At 29.7% G+C, this 11,810-nt stretch overlaps 2 protein-coding genes across 6 annotated transcripts; both read right to left on the bottom strand.

Moving 5' to 3' along the window:
* Nucleotides 1-1,274: 1,274 nt before the first annotated feature.
* Nucleotides 1,275-4,211, bottom strand: LOC111629417 (tetraspanin-6-like). The gene is made up of 7 exons (XM_023373318.1): nt 4,021-4,211; nt 2,816-3,004; nt 2,667-2,741; nt 2,479-2,574; nt 2,264-2,380; nt 1,493-1,591; nt 1,275-1,417 (listed from the first exon to the last, which is right to left on the bottom strand). Exons 1-7 carry the CDS (start codon nt 4,096-4,098, stop codon nt 1,340-1,342), a joined length of 732 nt encoding a protein of 243 aa, XP_023229086.1. The 5' UTR covers nt 4,099-4,211; the 3' UTR covers nt 1,275-1,339.
* Nucleotides 4,212-6,461: 2,250 nt separating this feature from the next.
* LOC111629384 (CD63 antigen-like) lies at nt 6,462-8,071 on the bottom strand. 5 transcript variants are annotated; one of them, XM_023373281.1, is made up of 6 exons: nt 7,934-8,071; nt 7,398-7,586; nt 7,262-7,336; nt 7,101-7,196; nt 6,702-6,824; nt 6,462-6,612 (listed from the first exon to the last, which is right to left on the bottom strand). In XM_023373281.1, the coding sequence occupies exons 1-6, from the start codon at nt 8,009-8,011 to the stop codon at nt 6,472-6,474; spliced, it is 702 nt and encodes a 233-aa protein (XP_023229049.1). In that variant the 5' UTR covers nt 8,012-8,071; the 3' UTR covers nt 6,462-6,471. The 5 variants fall into 5 exon arrangements, with proteins under 5 accessions (XP_023229049.1, XP_023229056.1, XP_023229063.1 ...); XM_023373288.1 differs by having other exon boundaries at nt 7,262-7,300; XM_023373309.1 differs by having other exon boundaries at nt 6,544-6,612; nt 6,737-6,824.
* Nucleotides 8,072-11,810: the final 3,739 nt, after the last annotated feature.

Genomic DNA, 11,810 nt, shown 5'->3' with positions numbered 1-11,810 from the left:
ATTATGCCTTAAATAATCAACTAGTAAATAACTTTAAATAATAAGTAAATTGAATATTCTAGCCATAAAATTATCAAAATTCAATATGTTAGTATGTAATTTATTATGCAATAATATAATCATTAATTAACAATGAAATTATACGTCAATGGCGTTATAAATTAAATATCTTAAATAATCGTTTTAAATAATTCATTTATTTTTATAAAGTATTGCNGTGTTGTATGCTGTTTCGGACCAAAAATCGATGCCCGCGGTCGCGTTACACATGTGGTCGTTTAATACAGGTAACTTATACGAAGACTCTATGGATAAACTATTCCGTGCCAGAAATTTTTGCCCGTTTTGACAGGTGCCCGTCGAATACAGGTGGTCGCCTAAGCAGTTTCACACTGTACATACTTTTGTGAGTATACTGTTTCGATTTCGGGGGAATTTTTTTGTTTGAAATTTGGCCGCTAGGGCGAAATTTAGCACTGCTGTTTCCTTGATGTAAATATGTGTTTTTAAATGCTAGATTAATACTTTAGAAATTTTGGCGCTTAAAAGGTTTACGAAGAGGTCCTCTCTATTGGAAATCTTAAGAAAATGATTCTGTGTTTTGAGGAGATTGAAACTTTCGCAGTTAAGAGCAGTTAAGCAGCGCAAAATTTTACCCTATTAAACTTTTTCTAAATTCGAAACCGCATACTCAGGACAGTATGTACAGTACACCAAATTTGGGTGAGAGTGCCCAACAGTTCTTCTTACAGAGATATCTGAACTCCTCTTTAATTATGATAACGCTTAGCCAGCAAAACATAGTGTAATATAATTAAACCAGATTTTTAACCTAATCTTAATTTACGGCACTGTACTTATGGTAAATAAGATACGACAGCTCACGTTACAACGATTTTTCAAAACTAATCATGTCGTAAAACACGAATTTATTATATTTATCTGTTTAAATTGTCGACGTGTTAGAGATCATTTAATATAAATCTAATCCTCAAAGATTGATTTCTTTCTGTTACCTCTGTTAATAATCTGTTTAATAAGAAACAACACTCGAGCCCACCAGGAACCATTAATTAAACATGCATCGCTAATGGGCTGGCCACATCGCTTAGTCTAATAACGGACAAGACTACATCGGAGAAAAGGCGATCCAGCCAGAATCTCTATATCAGAGAAGAAAGAAAGAAAGATGGGCTGGCCATGTGGAGTTTTCTGGGTTTTCTTCACGAGTCGCGTTGCCATATACCAACAACAATAAGAAACAATACTTGAGTATTCATTACTACTTTATTTAATATATTAAATCTTATGTTTAGCGTTTATTTTTCATTATTATAATTTACGAACTTTCGGAACTTTCCGAAGATGTATCTTTCATATTTTTTTGATAGTAAAATCCATAAAGAGAACATAGGATCTATATTAAAAGAATAAATTTATTTATAAATGTATAATTTACTATACAAAAATAGTATAAAATTTGTATATTTACCTCAAGAACGCAAACTAGAAAAATTATTATTCCTGTCAGAATTATTCCGGTATTTAAAACATTTTTTATTTTTATATAGCATCCAATTTTAAACACTTCCTGAAAACAGTAATTAAAAATATGTACAAAGTTATAAATAAGTTTTACAAAGGGACTGTCCATTAATTATGTGTGCAATTTTTTAGCCATTTTTTAAGCCCTCCCTGTCGTGTACAATGATGTATTTTGATAAACACTTTACATGGAACGTCTGACATTGAAGAAATAACAGAAAGTATTTACAAAATTTGATAGTTTATTCACATGACTATTAAGTAGACTTAATAGTCATGTGAATAAACTATCAAATTTATCAAACTATCAAATTTAGACTTATAAGAACAAATTCATGTCACTAATACCATTAGAAAATGGCCACGTACACAATATCTTGACCTCCCTCTCTCAAACTGTACACATAATTAATGAACGGTCCCAATAAATATAAATATAAGGCTTTGATAGAGACATATGTTTGTTTCTATCAAATCCTTCGTTAGTTTCTAGTAATTAAATATTTATAATAGGGAATATTGGGGTCGTGAAAGGTAAGAATCTCTTTAATGTTCGTAGTTTGACACGGATATATCGAGATCATTTTCTCACCACCCGTCCACCCCTATTATGGCTTGGAAAAAGCCATTAATCCCAGCAAGATAAAAATAATTTAGAAAAGAAATTATAAAATAAATACTCTAAATATTTATTTAATATTTACAAAAATCAATTTACATCGTCTGTTAGTTGACAGTTTCTTCTACCTATACCATAACAACAAGACGGTGGTAGGTCATCATATTTATAAATACGAGTCCAATCAGTGTAATTACTAATTCCACAACATTGATTCTAAAAATGTGATGTAAAATTTTAAATATTTTATATAATTTGTATTGTGATTTTAACATTATTATACATTAACTTATGCATATTTTCAATGGACTTACATTTGTGTGAAATTCATCTATCTTTTTTTTTATATTCTCATCTGATAGATAAGATTTTATCGTTTCTTCGAGATGATTTTTAATGTGAAGTTCTGCCTAATTAAAAAATAATAAAAAATTTCACAATTCAAAAAAATTTATATTACAACATATATTTTATGGATTAAAATTTAAAATGTAATTCTCACTTCTTTCCTTTTCAAGAATATTGTAACTCCTATTGCAAGTTGGCCGATGAAAATCATTATCAGAAATAAACAACACTTGAAACATAAAATATTTATTGTATATATTTTATTTATATAAAAATATATCTGGAAAAAAATATTCTACTTACAATTTTCATACAGCGTGAACTACGTTTGGCTATGGCACCGAAATATATAACTGAAACTGAAGATATTACAATACTCATAATTATGACAGCCTTTGGCACTAGTTTTACGGTATCATTGATGAATACTTCTATGTTAGGTATGTACGATTGTGCGACAATTCCAATAGCCAATAGGGCATTACTGCCAATCTATATTAATAAAAATCTATTAATATTTTCAATGCCTGTAAATTGAGCTGAAGGAAATTTATGCTTAAATCTAGAGTTTTTTTACATCGGAATCACATTAAAATAACTGTTCAAGTATGTTTGAAAAATTACAAAAGTTAACTACTTGCGCTTAAATCGTTTTACAAGCGAGCTGTTCTTTAATGCACCGATGAAATTCTAAGGAAGACTAAATTAATTCACATTTTTTACATTTTACTTTCAAATGCGGATTATAACGTTCAATTCTTTAAATGTATTTGGTAAATTCGTACTTGTCAGTCATTGTTAACGAACTGACAGCAAAAAAAAAAAAGTTGAACCACTGATGATCACGTACAAAGACAAGCACCAAAACACGAACAGTGACAAGAACACTGGAGTTGGTATAATTGAATCTCATCTACGTTTTGGTGACTAGTGTTTCAAAATAGAAGCAATGATATCTGATTTAGCAACTGATTTTGGAAACACGATTCCTTTCAAATTTAGTTTTAGAATTGACTGAATTCAGTTCGTATGTAATAGCTTTGGAGATTGTTTTCTGTTGCTAACCAACATTGTTTATAAATATACTATACAAGCAGAACTGTTAAGCTGGACTCGAGCAAAGATTGAAAGATGTAAACTGAACTGCTGCATACGGTTTGTAAGTATCCAAAATCCCAGCTTAAGTTTATGGCAGAGTTTTCCCGTGATATTCATCAAGGATACGATATGATCAGGATTTTAAATAACTTAAGACATTCACCAACATAAGCTTAAATTCCACATCAGTGGTAGCTCATGGCATCTAAACGGAGATGCTGTCGCAAGAGGGCACATGGCATGAATCCCTAATAGAATCAATAGTTCTGATTTCGTGTAATGTTTTGATTGGTTCCGATTTTCATAAAAATATTAATTTTAAATTTAAATTAATCAAAATTGGCATTTGAGTGTAGTAAAGTGGGTTAAGCGAAAACAACTCAAATAAAATTTTTAAAATATTGACTTACAAGAAGAAGAATATCTGAAATATAAAGTATAGTTCGAGGATTTGAAGAATCGTTGTCGCTTTCATCGCTGTCTTCCATTATATTATGCCTTAAATAATCAACTAGTAAATAACTTTAAATAATAAGTAAATTGAATATTCTAGCCATAAAATTATCAAAATTCAATATGTTAGTATGTAATTTATTATGCAATAATATAATCATTAATTAACAATGAAATTATACGTCAATGGCGTTATAAATTAAATATCTTAAATAATCGTTTTAAATAATTCATTTATTTTTATAAAGTATTGCGGAATACATAATTAATTTCAGAATTGTTAAATTATATATAAATACATAATTTAATAATTTCTGAATATTTTAATTTCATACAATTACTTAGCGAGGGCCTAGATGAATTTTTAAGTATTCTTTATAATTATTATTAATTTTATTTATTTTATATAATTAAATGTTATAAAGTTTCTCATTTAAGTAACTTTATTCAAATTTGACTATTGCTTGAAAGTTATATTTAAATTGAATGTGTTCACATCGGTCTTCACTTTATAACTCAAAATGGCGTATAAAAATTAAATTTTAAGTTTTCTTCGCAAAAGCGTAATTATGGCTTATTAGATAATTATATAATTTATAAACGAAGGACTGAAAAGAAGGGCATTATGTCATGTTAACGTTATCTAAATGATTATATGGAATAACATAAGCATTTTTCATTAGTAAACATTAGTGTTGTAACGAATAGTATATTCGGCCTCAGGCCGAATACCGAATATTCGGCCAGGAGCGTGGCCGAATAGCCGAATATTCGGTCAAACTATTCGGCTTGATTAACGCACGTACGAAAATTGGCGCGCAAACCGCATTATGGCAAGGATCCTGCTCTCTATTGGCCCGCTGTCACTACGCTTCGCCAATCGCGTTAATTCTTGGCAGTTGTAGCCGACAGACAAGAGTGTCATGGCAGTATGTGATAAATGATGATATCAAATGACCTACACTTGTAAATAACGGAAAAATAACAGAGAAGGACCGCGAAGTGAAAATATGAAAATAAATATGAAATTGAGTTGATAACATAATCTAACAAGTCGAGGCAGCTTATTGGCACGNAGTACAAAATGTTTCTTTTTCCGGTTTAAAAAATACTCAAAAAGGCATTTAGCAACGAGGCCATGTAGAGAAGCTTCACACATTCGGTGTCTAGTCGTTTCTCCTTGTTACGAGGAAAAATCCTATTCTTTTTTATAGAAGCCGAGATAGGATTTGTCCCAATAAGAATAACCCAATGTACCGTCTTGCACCGCCGATACCAGGCAGCGGTGCGTGATGATTACGTCATAGAATAGCTCACTATTGATTACCTATACTCTCGTGCACTTGTATTTCGCTAATATGTAGAAGAAGCAAGATGTAGCTTTATTTAATTTTTTTTTAGCTAAATCCTGTATAATTTACTAATAAAATAACTCTCATGTTACAAGTTTTTTCAGATGTTATTATTCGCACTTATATTTTAAGCAATTTGTAACTAGAATTTCTCCTATTTTTTTTTTAAGGAAAACTAAATTTAAAATGTAAAACTTTACATAAATATAATAAATGAATTTCAGTAAATAATTAAATTTATAATAGCTTTAATTTATTTATAACGAGATAAAAGTGCGAAAAACTTCAATTTTTCGTAAGTCAAATTTTGAAACTATTTAATAAATATTAAAAAATTCATTTATAAGTTCATTTTTTGATATATTTTAAATACATTGCAAATTATTTATTTCTGTAACAATGAAAAAACAGCAATGATTTAAATTTGTTTTATTATCCTACAAAGTTAAATAAAATTAATAAATTTTTAAGCGCATTAGAACCCCTACTTTACGACCTATCACTTTACAATATCCTTTTTACTCGTATCAATTTTCTGGCTGATTGAAATGCCCTATTTTATGTTAGCCTTCTTTGTGTTTTACTATGTAATTAAAGTTTTTCTGGAAATATAATCTCAATTTGTAATATATAGCTTAAGAAATACGTGGTTCATTTTACGACAGCATTCCAAAGACTGTTACTATAATCAATACGAAAAAAAGTTAAGAAGAAACTGTTGAAATTTCTTCATATTTTATTTTATTTGTAACATTACAGTGTCTGAGCGTTGATATTTTATATATTCGTATTATTTATTGTGTGATATCAGCGCAATATTTGTAAATTATTGATAAAACTAATAAATATGTGCTCTTCAAATAATATATACTTTATATTTTATATTTTAACCTGTATATCTTTTATACATTTAAATAATATTGCAATAAATTGATAAATTCTGTATACATGACTATGAAAAACGACATTTTTGTAAAAAATACGTCGAATATTCAAATATATTGATATATAATTTGATATGAACTGTAAATTTATTGATCGGACAATTTAATAATTTTACAAATACATTATTTTAAGAAGAAGCAATATCATTACCTCAAGTAGACCTACTATAGAATTCGTTACGACGTACATATATATTGCTATATCCACATAAAACAACAATCTATTGTAGCATCCTTGTTGAAATACTTTTTTCTAAAAATAATAATTATTATTTTGAATATTTTACTAAAAATTTATTAATTTATAATTTTAAAATTTAAATATATATATTAATCAGTTACATATCCTCTCAATGAAGGACTACATGGTTCTGTACCAAAGCCATAACAACACGATTCTGGTAAAATCATAGTCCTTAAAGCCAATAACCAATCGGTTAAAGTTTCAACTCCACAACACGCTTTCTAAAAACAAAACAAAAAAGATATTTTTATGTTATTTATGTATTTGTATAAAGTATGCCAATTTTTGTATAAAGCAGTGATTCCCAAAATGGGCCCCTTAGATCTTCTACCGCTCTCAAGGGGCTACTGTTCCTTTGAAGATCCAAGGGGGTGCTGGAAGGCAAAGGAGGTAAGGGTGGTGGATGATAAGAGGGATTAAAATTCATTCTGAAGCAAACAAATATACAATGGTAGTCGAAAAAGTTTGGGAAACACTGTCTAAAGAGATCGACTGACGGTTGATTGAAATTTATCCCATTCGTGTTTGGTTGTGTTATCTTTCGAATAATTTTTCATCGATTCGTGCATTTTCTCAGCAATTATATAATAAATCTGAAAAAATCATGTTTAATTAAAGAAATCATCTGTTAATCTGTTAATCTGAAAATCATTCTCACCTTCTCTTTATTTCTAACCAATGCGATTCCTATCGAAATCTGTACAATTAACAGCCAAGAAAGAATTATACTAATCTAAAAAAAACGAGAATTTTTTTTCAAATCATAATTTACGTTTAATAACATGAGTTCTCACCGTTATTATGCAGCACGCATTTCTGCAACAAGCTGCACAATTTGATAGAAAAGACAGGATGGAAATTGCACCACCGATAACCATGACACATAAGGGAAGAAGACGCAAGACGTTATTTACGAAACTTGATTTGCTCGCTATTTCTTCTCGTACTAGTTTACCACTCATGAATATCACAACACCTCCAAACTGCAGATGTATTAAAATATTTTAAAGATTTGTATAATAAAGACTATAAGTTTAGAATATACTCGTAAGATTACATTACTAATTTAATCATTTATAAAGTAATTTATTAACTAAATAATCCAAAATATTAACACATTTTAAGGCTATTTGGCCGTACACAATTATTGTGATTAAGCATGGGGTCAACTCGCAATGTCATGGGTGAGGAATGAAGAACGATGGTGTTGCATTTTATTTGCATTGTTATAAATATATTGAAATATGTAATCAAGTAGTATTTTATATATAATTTTTGTTATCTCTATATGATACGTTATGTTATGTTAAGCGTTAGTATTAATACTAACCATGAGTAGAGTATCAACAATAAATGTAACACAACGAGCCACTGAAAATTCTTCTCCAAACCACCTTCCATTGCACATATTTCAATATTATTTCTTTACTTATACTAAATTGAAATAAAACAATTATTTACATTTATATTATTTAATAATAAACGTTTAATAATCGAAATGACAAGGAATAATCTCCCATTGTAGGCTCAATTTAGAATTGTTTTTGTATTTAGTTAGATTTTACTAAGATTATAAAAATATGAAAAAAGGGAGAGAAACGGCATTTATCTTCAAATAAAATATTAAGCTTAAGGTATTTTAGTGATAATGTTAGAAGGAGCTTAATATTAAGCTTGTTAATCTTACGAAGGAGCCAAATTGATTCGTTATGACTTCATTTTATGATATTAACTTCAAAATGCTACGTTTTACATTGAATAAATTAATAAACATTTAATACGAATAAATTAGAAAAAAATCCAGGAAAATTTTAAATGTGGATATTAGAAAAATTAACAATAAAGTTCGAGTGTTTGTAATTTTACCATCAAATTTGAATAGTGGGAATGAAATAAAGCTATAGACCATTAATCGTTTTTAATAGTAATTGGAGGTTAAAAAGTCCACATCGCCTTGCGAGATTTTCAACTTAATAATAAGATCAAATAGATGACTAATGAATAATTAATGAAATATAGTTATCTTTATACTTTACATATTAAAAATGTGGGAAGTTAAATAATAAGATGCTAAGACAGAAACATATGAGAAAACTCGGAATATAATTTTCCTGTATAAACAAAAATAAATTATAATCAACACTGAAATGATTACGTTTATAAATGAATATTTCTTCTGAAATTCCTATCATTGGGCTGAACTTTTCAAAGTTGCAGACCTATAAATTCTCACCTGTGTCTAGTATTCTGTCTGTCCTTTCTTAATCTCGAGAAGAGTGTTAGATAGATAAAAGTCGAGATCAGATATGGAAAGCTTAGAGGCAAGAGGCTCGATTAATTATATACGGACTTCCGATTTGGACTTCTTTTTTAAGCAGGGCCAAGCCTTTGTACTTTGTGAACATCTAGGTTGGACTTTAGACTATGTTTCTCGGCCAAAAAAAATCTTAGAAAATTGTTTTCGCACAATTTTTTGAGTCGATTATGAACAGTTTTTTTATTGTAACAGTACTTAAAATTCAATTTAAAGTTTTTTATTTATATACATTACACATAAACGCGAATTAGCTTTTGAATAAGTATTCTATAACTGTCTTAAGAGTTAATTCAAGACCCTTGCCTGAATTAAGGGCGCTAAATTAAAGAAAAATAGATATTAGACTGTTAATCTAACTATTGTCTATTCAAACCAGAAAATTTAATTGAAACGAAAAGTATCAAGTATTTGTGAAATAATTCTCTCTTAATATACGAAATCATATCGACAGACCTCGGAGTAGCTCACTTTTCTCATTTTTTTTTTGGTAATTTTCACCTGCTTAATTAGGAAGATGTGGGACCAATCAAAAATACTTTTAAAACCAGACGATCCGCCGAATTATCGAACTATCGGACTAGAATTTTCTGAAAGAAAATACTCGGCCCGAGCGGGACTCAAAACCGCAACTGCCGCTCAGTGTTGTTAAATTATAGGAAACAAAAATCCCTTCCACATACAAGATCCGTACAGACATGGAAAGTCAGGGAATAAGATTTTTTTAGCATAAAAAGTCATGGAAAATCAGGGAACAAGCAAATACTGCGGAATCCCTCTGTTGCTCTCGCTCTCTTTTGATCCGAACATGTCTTTAAATTCGGTTCGGTATATGGAGGTTTACGATAACTGGAGCGACCAAACAAATGAAAAATTTGTCGCGCTTATATATCGTAAACTATAAATGATAGCCTCACGATTTAAATTTTGTTAGATAGAAGTTTTACGTCCATATTTAAAATGATGGAAAGTAGGGGTGTGCAGCTGTGTGGGGAGGAGTAGTAGTTGCACGTGAAAATGAATATGGCAAAGCAGTACGGAGTTTGGGCAGTAAAATTTTGGATGGCGAAGAGATAGGACGTCGAAATCGGTGTTGATTTGTACAGAACGACAGAATCTACAATATTACTTAGCAATAATAATCGTTAAAATAGAATTTGTAAAGTTATAAGCCGATAGCTGTTCGAGTCGAAGAAAATTTTCATAATGCGGAAGAAATTGTAAAGGAAATACGAAAAGTAATGTAAAAAACGTATATCATTGGAAAGAAAAATTGAAAAAGAAAATCGGAAAAGCCCAGAATGACTAATGTCGGACGATGCAGATTGTATAGAGAGCTAAGAAAACCCAGCGCGTCAACTCCTACACGAATGTTTTGGAGTGCGCCGCAGCCCAAACCGATAGATATTGACTTGGAATGTAATAACCAGAAAGATTTTATTTTATTTGTTTACATCTTATCCTTCTTCTATCGTCCATGAGATGAGATGAGATCCGGTTAATTCATGGCATTTGGTATACCGGCAAACCCGATAAGCCGGCAGGTTCAGTTCGTCTTTGGGGGAGAAGTTTCGTGCACCGGGTATTCGTTTGTATTTATACGTAACTAGGTAGCCAGTTAATCAAAAGTAAAAATAATTAAATTTAAAATTAAATTAAAATTTTAAAACTCAGTTCTTTATATCGAAACAAAAACCGAAACAGAAGTTAAAATTAAAAATAAAATCAAAATTAATTAATGTAAATTAAAATTGAAATCAAATCAATTGAAACATGTTATTTTGGAAGGTACGGATCAGTCTTGATTGATTAGGTTACATTTCATGCAGGTAGTCAGAGTTGAGTCTCTATTTATAGCACTTCTTTGTAAAGAGTTAGTTTCGGTTTCGGCGGTGACGGAACATTTTGCTTTTAATTAATATGTAAAATATATAGAATATAGAGAAGATATAGATAAAAGTTTTCAAAGCACAAAGTAAGATTCTAGTTAAAAGTGTTCTTGTTTCAAATCAACCAAGGGTAGATATGATCTGGAAAAATTGAAGTGGCTTGTTAAACAATCATAAAAGATGGATTTGTATAGTTATATGTTAAATTTTGAAATACGTTAAACTATTGAATTGTAAATATATTTTGTGTAGAACTAAATAATATATATTTAACGTTAATTTTTGACAAATTATATATATTTAAATGATCAAATAAAATTGGTAAAATATGCTAAAAATGATTTTCTANTTATTTATTTTATATAATTAAATGTTATAAAGTTTCTCATTTAAGTAACTTTATTCAAATTTGACTATTGCTTGAAAGTTATATTTAAATTGAATGTGTTCACATCGGTCTTCACTTTATAACTCAAAATGGCGTATAAAAATTAAATTTTAAGTTTTCTTCGCAAAAGCGTAATTATGGCTTATTAGATAATTATATAATTTATAAACGAAGGACTGAAAAGAAGGGCATTATGTCATGTTAACGTTATCTAAATGATTATATGGAATAACATAAGCATTTTTCATTAGTAAACATTAGTGTTGTAACGAATAGTATATTCGGCCTCAGGCCGAATACCGAATATTCGGCCAGGAGCGTGGCCGAATAGCCGAATATTCGGTCAAACTATTCGGCTTGATTAACGCACGTACGAAAATTGGCGCGCAAACCGCATTATGGCAAGGATCCTGCTCTCTATTGGCCCGCTGTCACTACGCTTCGCCAATCGCGTTAATTCTTGGCAGTTGTAGCCGACAGACAAGAGTGTCATGGCAGTATGTGATAAATGATGATATCAAATGACCTACACTTGTAAATAACGGAAAAATAACAGAGAAGGACCGCGAAGTGAAAATATGAAAATAAATATGAAATTGAGTTGATAACATAATCG

Source organism: Centruroides sculpturatus, unplaced genomic scaffold, assembly GCF_000671375.1.
Source record: "Centruroides sculpturatus isolate CEXI.00-Female unplaced genomic scaffold, Cexi_2.0 scaffold73, whole genome shotgun sequence".
NCBI lineage: Eukaryota > Metazoa > Arthropoda > Arachnida > Scorpiones > Buthidae > Centruroides > Centruroides sculpturatus.
This window is presented reverse-complemented; position numbering and strand designations above follow the sequence as displayed.